The 24,063-nt window shown below is 33.2% G+C and overlaps 1 protein-coding gene and 1 non-coding gene across 2 annotated transcripts in view; one reads left to right on the top strand and one right to left on the bottom strand.

Moving 5' to 3' along the window:
• Window positions 1-1,668: 1,668 nt before the first annotated feature.
• TRNAI-AAU (transfer RNA isoleucine (anticodon AAU)) lies at window positions 1,669-1,742 on the top strand. The gene has a single exon. It is a non-coding gene; the product is annotated as a tRNA-Ile (tRNA).
• Window positions 1,743-5,772: 4,030 nt separating this feature from the next.
• The window catches only part of LOC101740977 (glutamate receptor 1), a 79,470-nt gene continuing 61,179 nt past the window's right edge, over window positions 5,773-24,063 (bottom strand). Inside the window, exons 11-18 of the mRNA XM_038013394.2 lie at window positions 21,079-21,246; window positions 18,124-18,255; window positions 17,786-17,874; window positions 14,750-14,906; window positions 14,014-14,183; window positions 12,263-12,377; window positions 11,847-12,125; window positions 5,773-10,974 (exon numbers count right to left, since the gene is read on the bottom strand). Coding sequence (XP_037869322.1) covers window positions 10,909-10,974; window positions 11,847-12,125; window positions 12,263-12,377; window positions 14,014-14,183; window positions 14,750-14,906; window positions 17,786-17,874; window positions 18,124-18,255; window positions 21,079-21,246 — 1,176 coding nt within the window. The 3' untranslated portion in view covers window positions 5,773-10,908. The remainder of the gene's footprint in view (window positions 10,975-11,846; window positions 12,126-12,262; window positions 12,378-14,013; window positions 14,184-14,749; window positions 14,907-17,785; window positions 17,875-18,123; window positions 18,256-21,078; window positions 21,247-24,063) is intronic.

Genomic DNA, 24,063 nt, shown 5'->3' on the forward strand with positions numbered 1-24,063 from the left:
TGCAATATTTTTTATAGGTTTATTTTACGATGGCAGGTAGTATTATAATGTCGCACAAAGTAATAACATCAAATTTTACGAGAATTTCATGAAAACCTGCTATATGGTGTCAATTTATAATAGAATAGTATCACCCCATCTCGTTCCGTAGATGTCATAAAACGCGACTAAGATGTGAAGCGATTCACGAGGGGCTTTCGTAGTTATATACTAACGTATTGTTCTTTTTTATTTCGCTTGTAGGCAGACGAGCATACGGCCCACCTGATGGTGATTGGTTACCGTCGCCCATGGACTTCAGCAATGCCAGGGGCAGAGCCAAGCCGCTACCTACCTACTAAAATTGTGATTGCGAACTGGCACTTAGGGTATATTGTAAGACCGTAGCAGTAGCCACCATTATTCTGACTATTTTTGCTGCGAACCAATCATACGTTCTAGTTGAAAGGGTGAACCAGCCGCTATGCAAGCAGACCACACTTAAGTTTTTTATCTCAAGCTTGACGGCGCAATTCAAACTCGATATCTATGGGTTTCCGCAACCAGATAGTATTCACCTAGTGGATTGTGAGTTCGTTCATCTATCTTAATAAAAATATGAGGAATAAGCAAAATTATTTATCTATGTTAAATATTAATCATCTAAAACCTAAATAGAATAATAATTTGCACTTAAAAACATCACCCTGATTTGAAAGTGTTTTTTTTTTATATTTAAAATCTGTGTTTCATTACGTAATTTTAAACTGAAGTTGTTCGGGGTTATTATTATGACATAAATGTCACAACAATGACATAATTAATTTATTAGTTCCTTTATTTTCGGTCCATTAACTTTTAAATATCAAGTTACGGGAATTTATACCTTATATAAATTTTTGTTTTTACAACTAGTGCCTTACCAGCCACTCATAGTTATATTATTGTTTTTAGCTACCATTATACGCTACAAGTGTACTAAGCTTGGCGTAAGATATTCGGTGTGCAAACTATAGTAAATAAAATCCACAATACAGTGTACATAATTCCATCTTAAAGGAATAAATCAAATCACTTTTTCGGCGAGTTCATATCGAAGTCATTTTTTTATTTATTTTTATTGCTTAGTTGGTTGGACGAGCTCACAGCCCACCTGGTGTTAAGTGGTTACTGGAGCCCATAGACATCTACAACGTAAATGCGCCACCCACCTTGAGATATAAGTTCTAAAGCCTCAGTATAGTTACAACGGCTGCCCCACCCTTCAAACCGAAACGCATCACTGCTTTACAGCAGAAATAGTTAGGGCGGCGGTACCTACCCGTGCGGACTCACAAGAGGTACTACCACCAATAAAAAATCTATCATAGTCATATCTATAATGTAAATTTACAAAACAACGCAAAAGTCTCAGTTTTATAGGAGATCATGATCCTCTAGGATACTGTAATTTATTTCATAGAGTCATCTAGCCACTAACCAAAGTGTACTTCATAGACTCAAGGATTCGCTCAGAATCCTATGCTGATTGAGTTTGGAGGATAACAGATGGCGCGATTTTGAATTTTCGCAACAGAGGGTCGCTATAAGTTGAAGCCATTACAGAGGTCATCCAGGTATCTGAGGATTGGCGCATGCGATTTAGTCATTTTCTCCCGTAAGGTTAAGATATTCGGTCTACACATTAGCGGCCCATTAGCTCAGTTGGTTAGAGCATCGTGCTAATAACGCGAAGGTCGTGAGTTCGATGCTCACATGGGCCAATGATGTGTATTTTTTTATAATATATTTTGCAAATTTTTATGAGAAAAGGCTACATTCACTAAAAAGCAAAGTCTGACTTTACAATTTCAATAATTTAATAAATCACAGTAATATGTGATTCCGTTTAAACCGTAGATGTGTATTATTTGAATAAATCGGATTGTTATTCGGACGCGTCATTATATTTCGATTTGATAGATAGCATGGCTATTAGTCTAATGGAATTGAGACCTTAACTTAAGTCAAGGGGGAAGTAATATGTGCACTGTACCACGATCCGGTGTAACCTTATTTTATTCAAAACAAATCTGAGAATCGGACCCACTGTCTAGGTAATTAGATTAAAATAACAAATAAAATTTAATTTTATCTTTTCTCCATGGACTACATAACTAGTAGGCTAATTAAATGATTACTGATGCCGATGTTAATAACCGGGTGAATACCGCCAGCTTAAAACCCAAGCCAACTTAAAACACTAGGGCAAAGTATACTATACTTTCTGTACAGGATAACGGTTATTTAGGTTTTTTACAGTAGAAATCATGATTACTTCATAGCTGTAAGCAACAGCGCGGCTGCAGTGCATTTCTGGAATTCACATTATTATAAAATTCATCTCTTAAAATCTTATTTTAGGATATAACTGGAAATACTATTACAGTTTTAAGATAAACAATCAAGCATCGGTGGTTCAGTGGTAGAATACTCGCTTGCCAAGCGGGCGACTCGGGTTCGATTCCCGGCCGATGCAATACTTCTTTTGATTTCCCCTTAAACTTTAAATTTTAAAATTTTAAGGAAATGTTCAGTTATTTATTTAGCGGTATTATGAGAAGCCTTGTGATGGAGCTGAAATCATCTTAATGCAAAGATATAGATACAGATTCTAAAAAATACTTTAAAACGAAGCGTGAGATGCCTTTAGCTTTCGTCTCTAGCTAACGAAAATGAACTAAATATTTTTTTCAGTACCATTAAATATTTTACTTATTTTATATGTTGTTGATTATTGATATACGCTGCTTCTTTCTAATAAAGCAAATGAAAAATAAAGATTTACAGGAATTGTCATAAACATAATATGAATATAGTGAAGTTGTAAATTAATTTCGGAAAAGTATGCTTAATATGTTTAAGTGGAAACAGTTAAATAATAAATTCGAATTTGAAATTTTCATCATCATCATCAACATCATCTCAGCCTGTCCATTGTCCACTGCTGAACATAGGCCTCTTCAAGTGATCTCCAGTGCGGCCGGTCCGTTGCCACCTGCAAATGAAATTTGAAATTTTAGTTACTTTATTTAGTTAGGTATATTTAGTTTAGTTAGTATTACAACAGCTTCGTTCTCTCTTTGAGAAGCACAGAATGAAGATAAACTAATAATATATAATGAAATATAGTATAATAATGTATAATGAAAAATATATTTTTCCGAATTTTTGGTCTGCTTCCCTTGATGAACATCGTTAGTTCAATGATTAGAACGTGAGTTCTTACGAGCGTTAAATCTGGGTTCGAATCTCGGCCGGTATCAACGAATGAGGTTTGCGTCTTTTTTTTGGATTTAACCCAATTTAGTTAAAGACATATATTATTTATCTTGACTTGAATTTTGTAAAATATTACGAAACATTTTTTTTTCAGAGATTGATTTTTTTTTTTATGTTACGATTAAAATTGAACTAGGAAACTTCAAGAGGACTTTTAAAAAGTTATTTCTGCTTGCTACTTATCATTAATTTCATAACAATATTTACAGGGATTTTGTATAAACCAATAATTGTCATGAATTCTGATCTATTATTCGATTTGATTTATTTAAAAGGAAAATTGTTATAATATTTATCTATCTATCGATTTTGTAACCCTACTTACCCAAAAGCCAAATTTTTAACACAAAACTTAATAACTTGACTATATAAAAGGTTTACTAGATAAACGAGCTTGTAAGTCATTCTCATCATTAGGTGTCGAATACAACTCTCCAACTCCTATTTCTTTTGAGGTTTCCGAATAAAGCATAAAGCACTGACTAAAATGCTTCTGCTTTTTGGTTGGTATGTTTGATTCTATCATAGGAAACTAAACATTATCTTCATCAGGTCAAATGTAACATCGGTAGTTCAATGGTTAGAACAGCCGTTCTTAGAAGCGGGAAATCTGGGTTCGAATCCCAGCCGATGTCTATAAATGAAGTTTGCGTTTTGTTTTTTTTTTCTTCTGAATTTAACACATTTTGTTTCAGACATTATTTTCCTTGATTTGAAATTTGTCAAAAATTACGAAAAAGGCTGAATTTGATTTTTTTTAGATTTTACTATAATAATTGAACTAGGAAACTTCAAGAACATTTTTTAGAACTTCTTTTACTTGCTACTTTTCACTAATTTCATTACAATATTTACAGGCATTTTGCTTTAATCCAATAATTGTCGTTAACTCCGATCTTTTTATTCGACTTGATTCTTATTTATCACCTAAATTAAATAGAATGTAACTGACGAAGCAAGGTCAAGTTAACATTAACGGGCTTCAATAAAATTTAGTCCAGTGAATCATCATATGAAAAAGCTTGTAAAAAAGCTACAAGAACTTATAATCTTGAAAAGAGAGTTGATTGAAAACATTATGAATAGACCCATCTCTTATACGACGGGAGAACCACTTTTTGTCTGGAAGGGCTTCAATCTAAGCTTGAACCAGGCAATTAATACAGATGGCGTTGGCTTATGCAGTTGCGGACGATAATTATCTTGCAAAATACTGTTTTTTCATTGCTTTCTTTATATTCCTTTTGAGGTTTCCGAACAAAGCACTGACTGAAAATGCTTCTGATTTTTAGAATGTTTGATTCCACGATAGGAAACCAAACATTATCTTTATCAGATCAAATGTAACATCGATAATTCAATGGCTAGAGCGCCCGCTCATAGAACGGTTAAATCTGAGTTCGAATCCCAGCCGGTGACTAGAAATGAGATTTGCATATTTTTTTTGACTTCATTAACATTTTCGGTTAAGATATATTTCAATTTATATTCTTGATTTGAAATTATCATTAATTACGAAACACAGTATTTGTATTTTTTGAAGATGGTATTTGAATGGGATTTAAATTGTATTTACAATTATAATTGAACTAGGAAACTTCAAGAGCACTTTTTAATAGGTATCCCTTCTGTTTATTTTTCACTGTTGTCATAACAATATTTACAGTTATGTTGTTTCAATCCAATACTTGTGGTTAATTCCGATCTTCTTATTCGATTAGATTCGTTTAAAAGGAAAACTTTTACAATGCTTACCTATCCACCGTTTCTGTAACCTTACTTACACAAAAGCCAAACTTTAACATACAATTTAATACTTTGACTAAATAAAAGGTTCACTGGATAAACGAGCTCGTTAAGTCATTCGCTTCATTAAGCTCGCCTGTGGGATACAACTCTGCTATATCTTCGTCACACCTTATAATATTTCTTTCGACTTGTTACTCATCACTGATGTCATGACAATATTTACAGGCGTTCTCTTTTAATCCAATAATTGTCATGAATTCCGATATTTTTATTCGATTTTATCAAAACATCCATCCATGTGAACGGCCGTTCTAACCATTGAACTACCGATGTTACATTAGACCTGATGAAGATAATGTTTGGCTTCCTATCATAAAATCAAAATTTCCAAAAATTATGAGGAAATAACAGGATGTGGGATACCCCACAAGCGAGCTTACCAACATTTGCGAATGACTTAAAAAGTTCGTTTATCCAAATAACTTTTTTTTACTCAAAGTATCGGTTATGTTTAACTTGTATAATACTAAGGAAATTTTATGCGATTTGGTTTAGATTCGTGAAAAAGCTGTTGCAACAACATAATAGTCACTATTCGCTTTGAAACATGATGTTAAATATGAAACTGCATTGTATCATGGTGTGTATTTAATTTTACAATTTAATGCATGATGGCTTCGCGGCTTGAAAATATTTTTAACTTAGGGAGAAAAAAAACAAACATCCTGTTAAATTTTAATTTATTGATTTAAACATCTAATAACGTGCAAAAACGAAATAAGTTTAATCCTCCGGAGTATATATTAAAATATTTGATATAGATATATAACCCTAACATAATATTTCGTCTATTGTAAAACCACCAAATGAGGAATATTTGCTATTTTCTTGATATTATGAAATGCAACTGGTATTGCTTGGCAGTGTTTTTGGAAGCATCTGGTTAACAATTAGCTTTCATGTTTCTATGTTAGTTAACTTGAATACAATTGCATAAAATTAGTTTAGTAAATATGATTCAAAAAACAGAAACAACTTTCAACTTTTGAAGCTTAAGACCCGTAATGCGGTCTTATATAATATATATTTATTAAACATCAGATTAAAACTATACATGAAACAATACTGATTTTTTTATTAAAAACCTTATTTTAATAATTCAAGAATGTACAATAAAAACAAAGGACTAAACTCTCTGTTGTATCTGTTTATTGAATCAATTTATTTATTTGTTAATCTAAGTAAAATGACCGAAAATTAACAATAAATATTTAATTACAATATAGTTACGAGTATAATACTCCTTCAATGATTTTACCAGCTTTTTATTGCAAGACTAAAAAAGGTGTATAGCTTCTTAGGGTCACAACACATCATATTATTCCGAAGTTGCTGTTTAATTTGCTATTAATTGCTTCGCGATTGTTACCGATTTGAAGCCAATCTAATATTCATGAAAAGTCTTATAATAAAATATTTATTTTAACAATATAAAACGAGTAATTATTGCAAGGATTCTCTTATAAGTAATGAGGTATATCGAATGGGTATCTAGCATTGCTAATTTAAAAGTTTAGAATATATTATTTGAAAAGCTATCAGCTAATAATGAATATATTAAAATTTTATCAAACGGATATTATTCCTTGTTAACAATGAATATACAATATGTGTAATATTTTACTTGTAAAACTTTTTAAAATGCGGAAAAGTACAAAATACTACTATGTTTCTTTAAAAGCTAAGGACGATTTATTAAAAATGTATTGCATTATTAAAAATGTAACAAATATCTGTTGAAAAGTTTTTGCTTAACGTGATATTTGGAGCTGATTGTATTTTAAAGAACCTTAAATTTAAAGACAACATAATAGAGTACATTAAAGATTAAGTATAAATCTAATTAATATGAGTATTAATTTCTAGTTTTAATTTCAATTCCGTACAATGGAGACTAACTTAATTTTATACCGAAAAAAGTAGCATTGCTGTTTTTAAATTGATTCGGAATTTTATGAGATATAAAAGTGAGTTATTTTATTGAGGTAGATGGATATACGAATTCACAGTCCACCTAGAGCTAAGTGATTTTTTTAAATAACTAATAACTAGCACTAATCATATAAAACTTGCATAGGAGGAAATGGTATGGAGCGTCGAATACCGGACGCAGTGATGTAAATTGGGAGAAGTCTGTGTCCAGCAGTAGTCGACTGTGATGATGATGAAAAGAAGTTCATCTTAAACCATAAACCAAAAAGCCAAAAAAATAATAATGCATGGAGGCATAGAATTTAAAAAGTAAAGCAAATTTACTTGCCTACAAATTCATATAGAAAACTCAAAACAAATATAAATTTTAAGCACAAATAATGTACTTAAACTGACTTAAAAAAAAATAGAGATTACAACCAAAGGGGTGAACCTTTTGCGACCACATAAATTAATACTAAATAAACAGAGTACATTTTGACTCAGGTGTGTTTTTCTATGCCTTGTGCTATTGATACTGTTACTAGCTTAACGTGATTTACGTTAAGGATAATAGTTCAGAATTAAGTTTTAGTTTTACATCACATAATAATATATTATTATTATCATTCAAGTTACAAGTAAGAGCTATTTTAAAATATTCATAAAGCTACTAGAGATTATTCGGTGGTTAAGCTCGAGATTGTATAGAATAATGTTGCTGGACACTTTTGCTGAAGCTTTCGAGATATAAGCTTGGCATCGTCTTCTATGTATAGAAGACATAGTCGCTGCACGAATATATCTGTCTTAGCTGAGCTCAGGTACTCCCAGAGGCTCTCTGGAGTATACATTACCTTCCACAGATTTGGATATCTGACCGTAGCGGTAGGGTAAGGAGGGTAAGAGGCGAGGCGATGTCCCAAGTGACGGACGGATCATGTATCTGAAGATTAAAATATACCTCTGAGTACAGCTCTCCATCACGCTAGTTACTCATATCGACGGGGAGAGACAGTAAACTAACAAGAGCATCAAAAGAAGCATGTTTTGGGAGGAGGAATTGATTGAGAACTAAAGTAATCGACTATACTATACTATAGGACTAAAACTATAGTGCTCACATAATCCATACTAATATTATAAATGGGAAAGTAGCTTACTCGGTCTGTCGCGATTTCACGCTAAAACTACTGAACCGATTTAAATGAAATTTGATACACAGATAGTCTAGAGTCTGCGAAGGGACATAGGCTATTTTTTAACACGATAAGCGGATTGTTACGAATTAAAAGGGGGGGATGAAAAATTATATGGAATTATCGTCATTTTTAGAGCTAAAAGCTTTAAATTTTTCTTTTATATCATACATTTTTATCATTTCATTACACTTTTGTAATCTGTGGAACCAAAGCAATGATTATTTTTAAGGAATGGCTTGAAAGTAAAGCATTGGTATTGTTTAGGAAAATGCGGTATAAAATTGATTTCTATCGCAATTATATCTCACTATTCGAATTAAGACTAGATGTATTTATAAATATCACATAACGTACGTACTGCTATTATTTATTTGGCACATATTTTGGATCACGTTACAGTAAATTTGTAATATTACGTTGTTTAAAGGAAGACTTCATGAATTGATTTGGAATTACAATATCGACAGCACTTTTGGCACTTTTTTTCTGTAATACATGTTTTTAAGTATACCACTTTACATAAATTTTTTTATAAGTATTAATCAAATATTAAACTTTATTAGATTATTTTTATCGATAGTACATTAATTACAAAAGTAGCTTCATGTTACACAGTAATAGTATTCGCAAGTAATATATTAAAAAATGCTACGTGTAAAACTTGTATTAAAATTTGAAAATACTAATTACATATTCTATAGATTGTCGTGGCGTGAATTACATAAATACTGATCAGCGATTACTGTCACTAATTTTGTCATTTGTCATCATTACATATTGTAGCCTTACTATAACACATACCAGCTTACGAATTATATTTTCACTCACACTCTTTTTACTAGAAATAAAAATTACTAATTTAATGACACCTATTTTCAATAATACTTATATATTAAAAATCGGTTAATACATGCATTTATTTCACACACTATTAATTAATTAACTATTAAAGTTATTTAGAGTAATAACTACATTTATAAATGAATTCCTCAAGATCGAATATATTTAGTAGCATTTCAATTATGTAATGTCAAAATACATAACATGTCCTTTTAAAATGCATTTTATGAAATTTGTTTTATATTTTAGTTACGATCAAATGAAAAGGCGTGGCTCGTTATTATGATAAATAAAAGTGACAGTACACTCTAGTTATCATAGCCACTATGTGCACACTCAATGAGCGACTATCAACCATTTATTATGTTTCAAAGAAGTATTACGTCGAAAGTTTCGCTTTGTAAATAGGAAAAAAATTACTTTACCGCACTATACGCTTCTATCGATATAATTTTGAACAGCCAAAACCGTATGGCTCTCGATTACTTAGTATGAATGGCTTTTGCAGCTAAATCTCTACGTATAACTACAATGTGTACAGCGTTTCTCTTTGTGTTACAAGTTTATTGCCTTTACGCTGTTTTTTATTTAACTACATTTCCAAATCACAAATAGAAATTCACATTACGATCACACACACTACATATTATGTCCTTATAAGTCTAATTGAAAAAAAGTTTTTTTTTTCTCTTTGAATGTACTTTCGTAAGCACGAATCGCAAAGCTTATTATACATTTAGTGAAACTAGTAATAGTTTCAGTTAAATTTTAAGGATTCAAATAAGCATGAGTTATTTAAGAATAAGCCATACTAGTGATAAGAAAGTTTACGAGACATTTAACACATAATTATGACAATGATAATCGATTAAAATAAATCGATTGATTGAAGAAGGAGGCTTAAGTTGTGCCTCAGAAGCGTAGATTTATTATCTAAATTAAATCGATTTGTACACGAATTGAGAGTTTAGCCGAGATAGATTATGATTAATTATGCTGACAATATTTACTTGTATGTCACACTCTAACTTACTTAAATATTGAAAATCACAAAAAAGTATAACGTTATTTATAAGTTTTTGTGGGTTTGTTTTTTTTATTTAATTTTTATTTAATTTTTATACACCAAGTACGACTTCTATGAAAAAATGCTATGGCAAAAAAAAGTGATTAAATTATTAATTAAATTACGCATCAACTAATTTTTCAACAACCTCGCCATAAATATTTTTATTTGAGTACACAAAAAATAACACACAACTTATGGAGTACATAATATTAATAATGGAGTCGCCAAACTCACCTTACATAGTTATGGTAAGTAAAAATAAAAATAAAAAATCTACGATTTATCTTTTTTTTTTTTTGCATCAGCGACGTTTCGAGTAATTTACAACTCAGTACGCTCATGGACGAAAGCGTAATGCAGTTTTAATAATCAACCATCAAAACATAAAATATAAGATAAAGACATGATATTTTATAGTTAATGTTACAATTATAGTTAATGTGACTATACTGAGATATTAAAACTTATATCTCAAGGTGGGTGGCGCATTTACGTTGTAGATGTCCATGGGCTCCAGTAACCACTTAACACCAGGTCGGCTGTGAGCTCGTCCACCCACATAACCAATAAAAAAAAAAAAAAAAAAAAAAATAGACAAAACATGTATACTGTTTGAATATTAAATCAAATAACAATGAAGCTGATGAGCGTCGTGATGCAGATCCAAATTCGAAGGACCTCGTAAAGTAAACAATTTCAAAGTTGATAGAGGTCCACATCGTTTGGAGTTTTTGTAATAGAAGACCGACGGATAGTGACGCCGGCCTTCTCCGAGGATCAGACGTGCGTGAAGCTTGCATGCACGGCATCATCTTGGGCGATCTGATTCCCAGCGGCGAAATACTGAAATAGCATAAATATCGGATTATTATCATTAAGTATAAGTCAATTTAATTTGTTTATAATAAAAAACACTTTTTCTTTTGTTTGCATGCTGATCGAAACATTGACGATCTATTGGAGCTGTGCAAATAAAACGTAGACAATTCAAATATTATCAGAGATAATATTTTTAAAGGAAAATTGTGAAAAATGCAAAATAATATAAAAAAATCGTGTTTGAAAAACATGTGTGTTATCTCAAATATCAAAAGGTAATTTATATACATTAAAAAAGGGGATAATATAAAATACGATGATAAGGTTCTTCTTGGGATTCAAGACACAAGATGCACACAGACCATATACCACACAGTATCCAGTGCCACTTACAAACAATCATTATATTATGTTGTTTCCTTTAATACATTTTTCGGTGAGCATGTCCCAACAATTCTCTTCCTAGGAGGAAGTCATTGTACTAAACACAAATAAAAGAAAATTAATTTCATTTAATTTCGTTTTAATAACTTGATGAATTTCTTATGATCCTTTTTTTCCTTATAATTACTACTTACGAATCAACGGTCTTTGAAATTAAAGATAATATTATATTTATTGGCGTTGTAAGAACAACATCAAGAACAATGTTTATTTTTTAATTCACAAAACTCATCACATCTACGGAAAGCTAAATGAATAATACCTACTTATATTTCTTCACGACTCCCCTCACTCGTCTGAATGAACTTCGCGTGTGCAAATTTCGAAAACCGCCGCAATCATCGCGGTGACCAACACTCAACGCTACCTATATAATTTTGTCTAATGTTGCTAATAAATAACTATCATTACAATAAATAATTGAATATAGAAATGATAAAAGGTGTTCTAACCTTACTGACCCCTGCGAAGGCTGCCCCGTTCCAACCAAGACGGTCGCGGTCGCGTTGTGGCGTTCGCTGCGGAGGAGTCTTACGTTCCCTTGTGGATGAAGCGAATTTTGCTCTCGCACGTAAAGCAGCCCTTAACGGCACATTGGCGCGGGTAGCTTCAGCTCGTCCATGCTGACAGAATTCCAGTAATGCAATACCTAAAGCCAAAGCCAATCCGCCAAGAAGCACGTAAAATATTCCAGCGACTTGACTCAAGGTCATCTCCGTTATTGACGATTCCTGCAATAGCAACACTGATTTTATCCCTAGAAAATATTATCATTGGGACTACCTAGCTGTTTTTTTTTTAGATAATTAATCACAAAAGGAAGCCAACAGCACGAAATTCATTGGAAACGTAAATAAAAAAAAAATACCTCATCATTGCCAATATCACAGTCAGGCTTTTTCATTTTTGAAATCCATTTATTCCACAATTTAGTCAATAGACCTTCCTTCCTCAGATTAACAATTGCAATGTTTATGGCTTCCCTGTGAATTTATATTCAATTATATTATTTCAAAATAAATTATAATGAATGTTTTCTAATCAAAAATCGATTTCCTTTACATAATTTTGCAACAGTTTATATTATGAATAACATAGTTCTGATATGAAGCCTTAAACGGAAACTCAATATGATAAAATAAATTGATATTATCCAAAAGTAATGTTACAGTTTAGTTTAAATTAAATTGTCTTAATTTATAATCCTGAAATAAATAGACGAGATTATTTTAGGGCAGAATGCAAAATGTTGATCAATAATATAATAATATACTATAATATAATATAATATACAATTAACATGGAATATAATGCACTCTCGTAATAGCCATTTCGTTCCAGCAGAGAGATTCAAGCAGCTTATACAGTGCGATATAAATTCAAATTTTAACATGTCAAAAATCACGTCCGCAAATCGTGTGCCATAAAAATGGGAAATATAAATTTGAAACGGCGAGAACCTCCCGCACTGACGAAGCCCCACGTAAATTTACGATCTTTCGGTATTCGACTGGGAATTACCACGAGAGGCGAGATTTCAGCTAGATAAAGAGAGATCTCGTCTGTATGCTGGAAATGAACTGGGGAGTTAGTCGGTATACGTATTACATTCGCCACTATTTTCACTGTCATTCTGTCTTTCGGAATGAATGTTCACTGCCCATTTAGATTTTGTTCCAATGTCTGCGTCCATTTTTCGTAGTGACTTGTTTAAAAAAAAATTTGCTTTAGATTAAATTTTTTTAACATAGTGTCTTGTTTCAAAAAAAAATGCTGGACCAAGAAAATAATGGAGCAGTCTTTTTTGCTGTAGATAGTAAGACAAGCAACATAAACTACCCGATCTTAAAAGGTTATAAGTTTTGAACCCAGAAAAGTTTATATTATTCTAACGCTGGCCTAACCTCAGCTAAGGCTGGACAAAAAAAAAACATTTGAAATTAGCGGTCAATAACGTGAATTACTAAATCTAAAAGAACTAACGATCACGTATGCGTAATTGTGTATTTCACGCCGGATATTAAAGATTTTCATTCATTAATGTTTTTAATTCAGTAATGCATAAGCATCCTTTCTATTCGCTAAATATGCCCAAAACGACGTAGTTGCATTTTGGAAGTTTTTATTAGAAGAAACAAATCGTTTTCTTGTTTATTTCTAACTTCAAAAAACTTAATAGACAGGCGTGAGTTCTGAGGAAGTGTTTTATTCTTTTAAATTCGTAATCGAAATTTACTATAGACCAACCAGTCTGGTATTGACAGCTTAACCGAAGATAGACATGAAATTGAAATTTCTAGACTAAAACCAAACAAGGGAACACAGAGTTAGCGGATCAAAAGTAGAATTCGGTACGATATTTTTTCCTTGCATTCGAAGCCCGTCACTTTTGTACTGACTGACGCCTTTGAGCTTATCCCTTTCATTTGATTGACACCCGAAACCTTTTCTGGTGGATAAAACTGCTTAGTTAGTGATTTTTTTAGTTTTAGCTGATAATTTTATTGTATCTATGAATTTTGTTCGACGCGAAACGTTTGTTGGAACCTTAATTTCTTGTTTGTTTCTTAGAAAATTACATTTGATTCTATCAGCATTTAAGTGATCTATGATTTTTACCTGAGTGCCGATCCTTTTGCGGTGGCTATACTGTAATATACATGCTTATATCGGCAGACGCGTGGAGTGTCGCAGGAGAATTGACCTTCACGATTAGAGACATAGCTAGGGACAGCTTCAGCATAAGGATTTTGTTCTTTTACCAGACTAATTCTTGGGAATTGCGTATTCTGAAATTGAAGATAATGATAATAAACTGATCTTCATGCTTTAAATAAAAGTCGCTTGATTTCAATTAATTAGAAGTACTCACAATAATTTAAAAGAGTTTTCTTCTGTTAAAAAATTTGTAAACAATAAACATAAATTTTAAAATCTATAACTGAATCATTAAAGTGATTCTGGTTAAATCTTTAAAGCGCAATTTTTTTTAAATTGCAAAATGAAAGAAAACTTTTATTAACTTAATGGAATTTGTAATGTAAAAAATATATATATTAACAATCAGGTAAATATAACGGGTGATCATTTCTGGTAACTGAAAAACAAAAATGAGTGGGAATGGATCAGTACTTACTTCAGTTTTATATTAATCATTATAAGATATTCAGTAGGTTGAACACTTCCCAAAAGAAACTTATCGATAAACTTGATAAGATGATCTTTAAAAAGTAATTATATTATAGTAATCAGCTGAATTTTGAATTGTTATTTTTCTTCAAAGAATTCGCTGCAGCAATCGATCCATTTACTAGCAAAATCGTTACCTGTTTCTTAAAAGGGCATTTGCTCTTACTTCGATATTCGGCAGGGTCGATGTATAGCTGATTGACTGCATTGGCGCTGCTATACGTTCCACTATTAGATAGGCAGCAAGATTAGCAGTGTACGAACATACTAGAATAAGTGCGAAGAACCACCAAACCGTGCCTACTATTCTTCCAGATAACGACCTAAAATAAAATAAAAGTTAAAAGATTCGAATTTGGAATAATTTTACAGTTGTTTCGTTAAATTGGTGGTATTAAGTTGGAACACTATTAAAGATATCCGATTACAATCTCTCATGGATATCGCATATGACACAAAATGCGGGGATATTTTATCATTAACTATGTCAAATCCCATAATACTCGGAGCATTCAATGTTTAAAACTAATGAAATATTTGATTCATATAGTTATTAATTCATGTCAAAACTAAAATAACTTCCCTGGTTCAAATTCAACACCATTAATGATCACAGGCTACACGAACGATACTATTAAAAATGTTCATAAGTAATAATATATTGCTGCGCGTAATTAATACTATAGCTATCCAAGCACAGAATCGACAGTAGAGTATAAACGCATCCCCGCGTGAAATCATTTTTCCCGTGGTATTCAAATTTCGTGAAGCTGAATTTCTAACGATATATTTTACAATCGACTCTCGCAAAGGGAGCGAATACAGATAAGTAATTTTATTACGAGCTGTATCTCGCATCGGTAGACATAACAAGGTGATTATCATTCCCCTTTTTTCACCGTGTTCTTGTACACAATACATTGGCCTGTATCTCAAGTACGCACGATTTAACACACGACAAGGAATTTAATCTGGAATTCCATAGCCGGTGCCGCTTTAATATTGACCGCATTTCTTTAAACGTTTGTAGGTACGTTGCTGCGACTGGTTTGTTGTTACTGTTAAAATGAGATTTTCCTGTACACGATGCGTACATACTTTACATTTTAATAATTAAATTGCTTGTTTAAAATATTTAGCTGACTTAATTTTAAGGTATTTTAATTTTAAAATCAAATCACTTCTTTTTGATGTGAAACATCTATAGCCACAAGTAAAACCGATTTCTGGCGTGGCGACGCATGTCGTGGCGACGCGTCGCCATGCGCAATCAACTGTGCGATTCTCTCCCACTCGATCCGGCGTTAAGCCATCTCTCTCGCTACACTGAGCTCGGATACCTATAGTGTATACTCCGTAGTGTATACAGTGTTGTTTACTACAGTACACATAACCTGTGTTTTACTTGAAAACAAATTATATTTCGTAATATTTTATTTTATCATTATGACATATTTAGTTCCTATCACAATCTGTTCTTTTCTGCATATTACTTTACAAAATAATGTCGATGTTTCACATCTGCCAGGCGTCCCGTGACGGCTCACATTTTTTTAATTTTATATTTAATTTTGCCCTGTGTAATGGTTAACAGTTAAATTCATTTAGGATGATTTTTTCACCGACTTGTTATGATTTTATATGCGAAGTAAAAATTTAATAGTTAAAAATTGAAACAAAAAGAACTTGCTTCGCTCTTTGACTAGTTCATGCCAGGTTAGAATTGAGGCAGTCAAACGCCAATCAGTACTGTGCTTGTGTTTTGACGGAAAAGTCGAAACGCTCGTCGAAATTTTGAAATACAACAGGAAGCGAAGAATTGTACAGCGGTATTTCCTTTGGCACTAGGGTATATAAGACGATTTGCTTTTGATTTATTTAAAGTATTTCCCTCGGTACTATCGTTGGGGCCGGGCGGTACGTCAGAAATTACGTTATCGCCCGGGACATAGGCGTTGAGTCGCTCAGGGAGTTTGTGACTAGGCTCGATCGTAATATGTACGACCGAGCCGAAAATAGCCCCCATGAGCATCTTCACAACATAGCCCCGCTCCACGCCCGACCACCTGATGGTACGGCGTTGCGGCGGGAGCTACTGGCACCCCCATCGATCGTTCGGAGATAAAGCTCCTCACCAGCTGTGAGGCTGGAGACGACCTATGAGCGCCCCCCTCGGAGCTGGGTTTTCCCAAGCTCTTGTCCCACACGCTTCTAGCCCGCCCATTAATATTGTAAATAATGGGGAGAGGGGAAGATGAAGAGTTGCCGTCACTTAGAATTAAGTTTGGTTAAGCTAGATTAAGTTAAGCTAAGATATAAATTGTAAAAGGGAAAAAAGGGGGAGGAGAGAAGCGGCCGCCCGGTTAAAAAGAGAGAAGAAGGAAGTAAGAAGAAAGAAGAAGAAGTGAATATGAAGAGAAGAGAAGAAGAGGCGAAGTTAATCTTCATCTTCAATGTAACCCAACAGCAATCCAAGTCTGCTACCATCACAAACCCGCAGCTCATCAACCCTGCCTGGATAGACAGGGAGTTACAAGCCCGAGCAGAGGGGTATCCATGAGGCCCGTTCCACGCCCCCGTAAGGGAACGAAACGACTCGAAAGATTTATTTAAAAAAATTTGACCGGCAGAACCGGTGTAATCCCAAATCATAGAGACGGTGTTTCGTGTAAAAAATGTATGTATTTAAAAATAGTTAAAGGTTATCGGAAAAGTGTTGTTCGGATTCATAAAATTGCGAGAACAGGATAGGCAGGTAACACGACCTACAAAGCATCGTTCTATGCAAATTATTATAATGTTTTACTATCGCGTAGGCAAAGTACCGATGGTTAATTATCCTAAACAAATACGATTTTTTTTTAAATATTATACTTTGTTTTTTAGTATATCATTTTAGTATTTTATAAAATAGACCAGTCAAAGGCCTAAATTCATTTGAATATCCTTTATCAAACTGAATTTTATTTATTACAAAAAAAGAAAAGAAAAATCTTAACAATATTCTAGATTTAACTGAGAATCATTAGTTAAAACCCGAACTATGTATAAAACAGTATTGATGACTTAGCTGGAAACTGTAACTAGTCTTGTAGATTGACTAGACAAACCTGCTCGAGCATACAAATATAAAAAGTGAGTTCATAACATAGACTTAAAACATTTAGTAAAAATGTTATTAGTTAAAACGACTGACACTTACTTGGGAACAACGTCGCTTCCTTGCTGCATAAAAGAGCCGAGAGAAAACCAGAACGAATTCCAAATACTAAATTCATTATGAAGTATAATCTAAAACAAAAGAAAGCGTTTCTATAAATATAACATTGTGTGTTTAAAAAACTCGAAATTGATAAAAATGATATAATTAGTTAGTACCCGGTAAAACAATAATATTTTTGTATTTGTCATTTATTACATTTATTTGTTTATACTTTAGTTTTTTTACTAGCAATAATTATTCGTAAATAATTGTCCTATGGAGTAATAGGTATCAACACAGTATTCATTCCGTTTGTAAGTATCCTTACGTAGTCATACCTCATTCGTGCTGCTTATCGGATGATCCAAATGTGTGTCGGATATGGAAATCGATCGCCATTCACGCGGAGAGAATCTTGAGACCAAGAAAAGAACGATGCTCACAGCAAAAAAACTAAATAAAACACATAGCTGAAACAAAGGAATTTTTTTGCAATTTTTGTGCATCATCCGGTTACGTTTGTCGTTTGTATAGACTTACATCAATAAAAAAATAATTAAAAACACTCAATCTATGTACCTCTTCCTGACTCGGAAGATGAAAATACAAAGGGCGGATGAAGTTTCAATAAAAAAAATATGCTTTTTTTTTTACTGGCCATCAACAATGGCAATTGGGTACAGTCCAGTCGTAGCCTATACAAATGCACAGACAGTTATCAATTATAAGGTTTATATTTATATTTAAATTTATACAATTAAAAAAGATTTAATGTGCCATAAAGCTACGCACTAAATGCACAGCTAAAAAAGCTATGTAAAATTCTGTGTCACATTTATTAACAATTTTTGTATATATTTCTCACATATAATTTACGTTTTACGTTAACTTCGCTATCGTCTGATTTTATCTCATGACTTGTTAGTTTTTATGACTCAGTATAAAAGAGTCATAATTCTCCTCTCGATATCGCGTCGCTAGTCCCGTTGTATCGCAAATACTATCAGACACGAGCAAGATCATACAATTTTGAAGCAAACTCTATAAAATACCAATCAATATGCGACTTTCCCGGTACCGAGTAGCTAACCTAGCTCGCCGTAATGTAACAAGAAACGATATTTATATGGAATTTCGCAATTGAATCCGTATTTTACAACAAAAATTTTCTGAGCCACGCAGTAATACAAAACCTCGCAGGAAACCTACAATTTTATACATTGTTGTCCTCTTTTGAAAACAATTAATCTACGAAAGCTAGATGTGATATTTTGCCGCGTGCCTTCTATTATTTATAAACGACTTTAGTTCGGGGCGACACATCTATCATTCCAGATATTACGAATTTTCCTAAGCTAGTTATTTTCCAACGCTCCTAAACTACAAAACGACATATTTATGTGGCAACTTGCCTTTTGCTAACGCATGTGGTGAATATGAAAATAAATTTAAACCCTGTACAATCCAGTAGGGTTGCGAAATATGACCAATGTATTAAAAATGTCCAACACATTTCAAACTCCAAAACACATAATAACTAAACATCACGACTGGCATTTTATTTTTTTAATATTATTTTATTTTCGGCATTCCGCTAGTATTGTTTGCTGCAATATATTTAAAAATTTAGAGCAATTGATAATATATATTTTGTGATTAAAATTTGTGTCACAATTTATATGGACTTGTTCAATTTATTTGAACTAGTTAATGAACTCGAAAATGTGTCTTTGCACGATGAGCACCGCCTTTTGAGCCCTTGAAGAAGGGTAATGAATCTGAGATTTCTAAAAAAATGTAAAAATAATAAATTAAAACAACATTGCACAAAAAACACACATTTGATGTGTATCAATATTTCATTTACGTAAAATCACAACAAAATGAATTGTTCGGTTCACTTATTCCGAAAATTTCGTTGTAAGCAATAAGAAAGAAATCAAAATAAACGACAGTATCACTGTAAATATTTAATTTACATACAATTTTGCAACCTAAATGTGTGATCTGTTGGCATCATTTTTAATTGACATTCCTAGGTTCAGTCATTTATTATTCAGTGACATATTTTTTTGCTTGAAACATAATATTAACAACGAACTTCGATATATACAAATAATACCTTTTTTTCGTAAGATCTATTATTTCATACTGTATAAAATATTATAAGTATTATTAGAGATAATTTCGATTCTCGTAGGAAAGCACAATCTAACTTTGTTGTATCATTCTTAAATACTACAGGCTCGCCGTCTCTTTCCGTCGGAAAAGGCGACTAAAAGATCCACTGGTGATTAACTGATGGGCGTATCGAAATCCTGCACATAATTATAATTACCACCATCCTTTCCATTTCATCCGTGAAAAATGAAGAAGAAACTTGCGAAGAAGTGTGGAACAACCGCTATATAATGCAGTTGAGACTTCAATCTGATCTCTCAAGGATCTGGCCGGTGGCAAGGGTGTGGTCCTAAACAACCTACAGGCCAATTGCCCAACACAAACATGAATTAGCTCTTTCACCTCTGTGAGTAATAAATAACAATACACGCAATTATACACGTACCACTGCAATGAGATCAAAATATAAGAATTTATTGTGTACCGGTCAATTTAACACTGCATTGCTGAAAAAAAAACCTTATTGGTATGGCTCCTATTATATTCAACAAATTGCCGAATAGTATAAAGGATCAGCCCTTAAGGAAATTTAAACAACTCCTGTCTTCGCTGTTATTAAAGAAGTATTATTATTCTGTTACCGATTTCCTAAATAATGAATTGTAACACTCTCCCTTTTTTTTTATTGCTTAGGTGGGTGGACGAACTCACAGCCCACCTGGTGTAAAGTGGTTATTGGAGCCCATGGACATCTACAACGTAAATGCGCCACCCACCTTGAGATATAAGTTCTAAGATCTCAATATAGTTACAACGGCTGGCCCACCCTTCAAACCGAAACGCATTACTGCTTCACGGCAGAAATAGGCAGGGTGGTGGTACCTACCCGCGCGGACTCACAAAATGTTCTACCACCATATAGTCCCTATTCAGATCTCAATTTTTATAATAAACTTTTTGGGATCTCATTCTTAAATTTATCTTAATACCTAGTTTAAATTAGCTGTAAGTTTCTCCTTCAAATTTGTATGCCAACAGGCAGAATGTAGTGAGATTGAATATATTTTATACTAAGACCATACTTGTACCTGCATTCTATACAAATAAATGAATTATTATTAATATTATTATTATTATTTAGTTAATCTATTTGGTTTCATGTATTCACTCACCCATATCTCCTTTGAGAGTGGCTTCAGGAAGCTGAAGGTATCCTTCAGTTGCTTTTGCAGTTTCTTGTGAGTTATCGGGACATCGACAGAGAGAAACGGCTCGCTGAAATCCAAGACTCGCTCCCTTTCAGGGGTCACAGCCAGAGGAGCCACTGCTATATCCGCATCCTGAACGCAAAATTAGACCACAAAAGTCTTATTAAAGTAGTAATTTGTTTAAAAACCTTTTTTTTTTCGGTATTTATAAATTTTATTGTCTTCCATGTCTTAAGTTAAGCCCTTCTTCAAATTTTAGCAAAGGTTTCTATTTTTTTATTTTTTTATTGCTGGTTTAGGTGGACGAGCTCACAGCCCACCTGATGTTAAGTAGTTACTGCAGCCCATAGACATCTACAACGTAAATGCGCCACTCACCTTGAGATATAAGTTCTAAGGTCTCAAGTATAGTTACAACGGCTACCCTACCCTTCAAACCGAAACGCATTACTGCTTCACGGTAGAAATAGGCAGGGTGGGGAAATAAATACAACGGAGCGTGACTGAATTTTTCTAATTTATAAATTCAAACTAAAATAAATTACAAGTTGATTTAGGGACACGATATTATTTGTGAAATACACGAATTTAATATAAATAAAACGAATTCTCAGTTTCGAGACAATACATTACATTCTTTTATCACAATTGTGCCTCTGATTATGTGAATACTTTTTTTTTTATGAGTCAATATATTTTATGAAACTTATTACATCTCACCAAGCTGCGATGATAATAACACCCATTGGCATAAAGATGGAAACTTATTTCGACACTTAGCCCGAAAATATTTCATTAGATCGCAGACAGACGAGAATCCTGACAATACACACGAGTAACTCTTACAAGACAAAGACATAAAGGGCAAACCTTCGCTACTTATTAGATTTCGCGGCGAATGTTACGCAAAGTTGACACGATCGACATGTAGTCTGAGGGTGCGCAAAGCCTTTACAACTAAAATAATAGATTTGAAACTCAATAAACAAGGTCCTTTAATATTCTACCATTCGCTTAAACTTCCAGGTACTGGGAGAAATTTCAAAATACAATATCTATTCTAGACATGTATCCTTGTTGCTCATTCTCGGGAGCTATTTGCCATTTAATATTACAGGAAACTTTACAACAAACTTTCATGCTCTGACGTATTGACGTCATTATTGGCTTAGTGATTGGCAAGTGATAGCTCTGTACTACGAGTTCCAAGTTCGATCCTGGTCAGCAAATTTTGTAAAGTAATTTGATATTCAGTACATAGATATTCGTTCCTATCTCGTATGAACATTTACGTTACCTATAACGCAGCAGTAAATCGTAGCTTAAAAAAAAGATGTGTGGTGTCGTGGGACACCGAATAGGAACGAAGTTTCTTATTATAAAAATATTAATTTTAAGTTCTAGTCGAGGTATAAAGAAAATAAAATTGGAGGTTTCGCAACAACCCACGATCATTCGGTAACGTGCGAACTTATTGTGGTACACTTCATTCATGGTTGTTTGCATAAGAGTTAGTGTATTGCGCAAACGAACGCTCTGCGATCGTGGTGAATGAATGATAAAAAAATATGTTATTTTTTGTACGTTATTACAAAGTTAAGTCGTACACTGTGTGCATTACTAATAAAAATCTTACGTTACGGACGTTTTTTCCCGGTCAGGGTACCCCTCCGCATCGTCCCATAAGGAACTTCGTTCCAAAATCGTTATAAAATTGATTTTCACGTAAGCTTAAGTTAAATACAACTTTACCATGTAATTATCACAGTACCGAGTGTTTCCAAGCACGTATACACCAAAGAATGGCAAACGATAACTTGCAAGTGAATTGTAAGTTATCACGTGTACCTACATTCAAACAAGTTCCTGAATGCAAAATTATTCCAAGTTCGTTATTAACAAACATATTACCGCAGGGGCTACGAGCGAATAAATAAAGTTAGATAGTATCTGCTGTAGCGGAGTGAGATCCCAGTGCGGCCAAAGCGCTCTTTCGTTCATTCGGAAGCTCGCTATTCCACCGCTCTTGTTATACCCCGATCGTTATTCATTGTGGGGAATGAAAAGTCACCACAGACTTCGAGGGTATTTCAAATAATAGGTTTTTCCTCTTAAAATTTTGCAGGAAACTTCATGACCTATACGATTGTACAAGTACAAGGACCCATAGATACTATAACAAGAATCATATCGCCCATCGTGGGATATGAGTTCCAAATCTCGATTGCTTAAGACAACATCGAAACTTATGAATACATCACAACAGAAATTAAGACAACATCGAAACTTATGAATACATCACAACAGAAATTGACAACGCCGTAGTTTCAAGTCCCCTCTCACTACGCCCTAACTGTTAAACAACACCCTGATGCGAGACAATGGTCAAACCATAGACCTAGTGAAAAACATCTAACAACTATGTTATTTTATCTTAGAAAATAAATTCTCTTAAATAAACTTCACTCTTTGTAGTGCACCGGTTAATGGAATAGAGATTTACTTTTTCCGTACGTGATTCCATTCTGCAATTCTAAAATTTAATCTGTTGCACCCACAGTGTTGTTTGCTAGGTGTTGCTTTCTATTTGACTGAGAATATTGATCAAAGTGCTTTCTTTTTTTCTTTCTTGTGTCTTGAGTATCATGTTTATTATACCAATGTACTTATAATATTATTTGTCAAGAGAAATGCGAAGTCGATATATCCATGCGCGTACAACTAATATTTGATTTGTGATCTTGTCTCAGAAATTTGTTTATAGAATGGCTGAGTGGTTCCAGATAGAGAATATGAATCATTTTAACAGAAAAAGTATACGAAATTGCTCAATAAGACCGTCTGATTTTTATTCTGTGTAATCGAGAAATGTTTGAGACGGTTCTCACTATAAAATGAATGGTCACAGAATCCACTTTCGAACTTAATACCTGGAAAATCGTACATGTA

This window comes from Bombyx mori, chromosome 1 (genome assembly GCF_030269925.1).
Source record: "Bombyx mori chromosome 1, ASM3026992v2".
Taxonomy (NCBI): domain Eukaryota; kingdom Metazoa; phylum Arthropoda; class Insecta; order Lepidoptera; family Bombycidae; genus Bombyx; species Bombyx mori.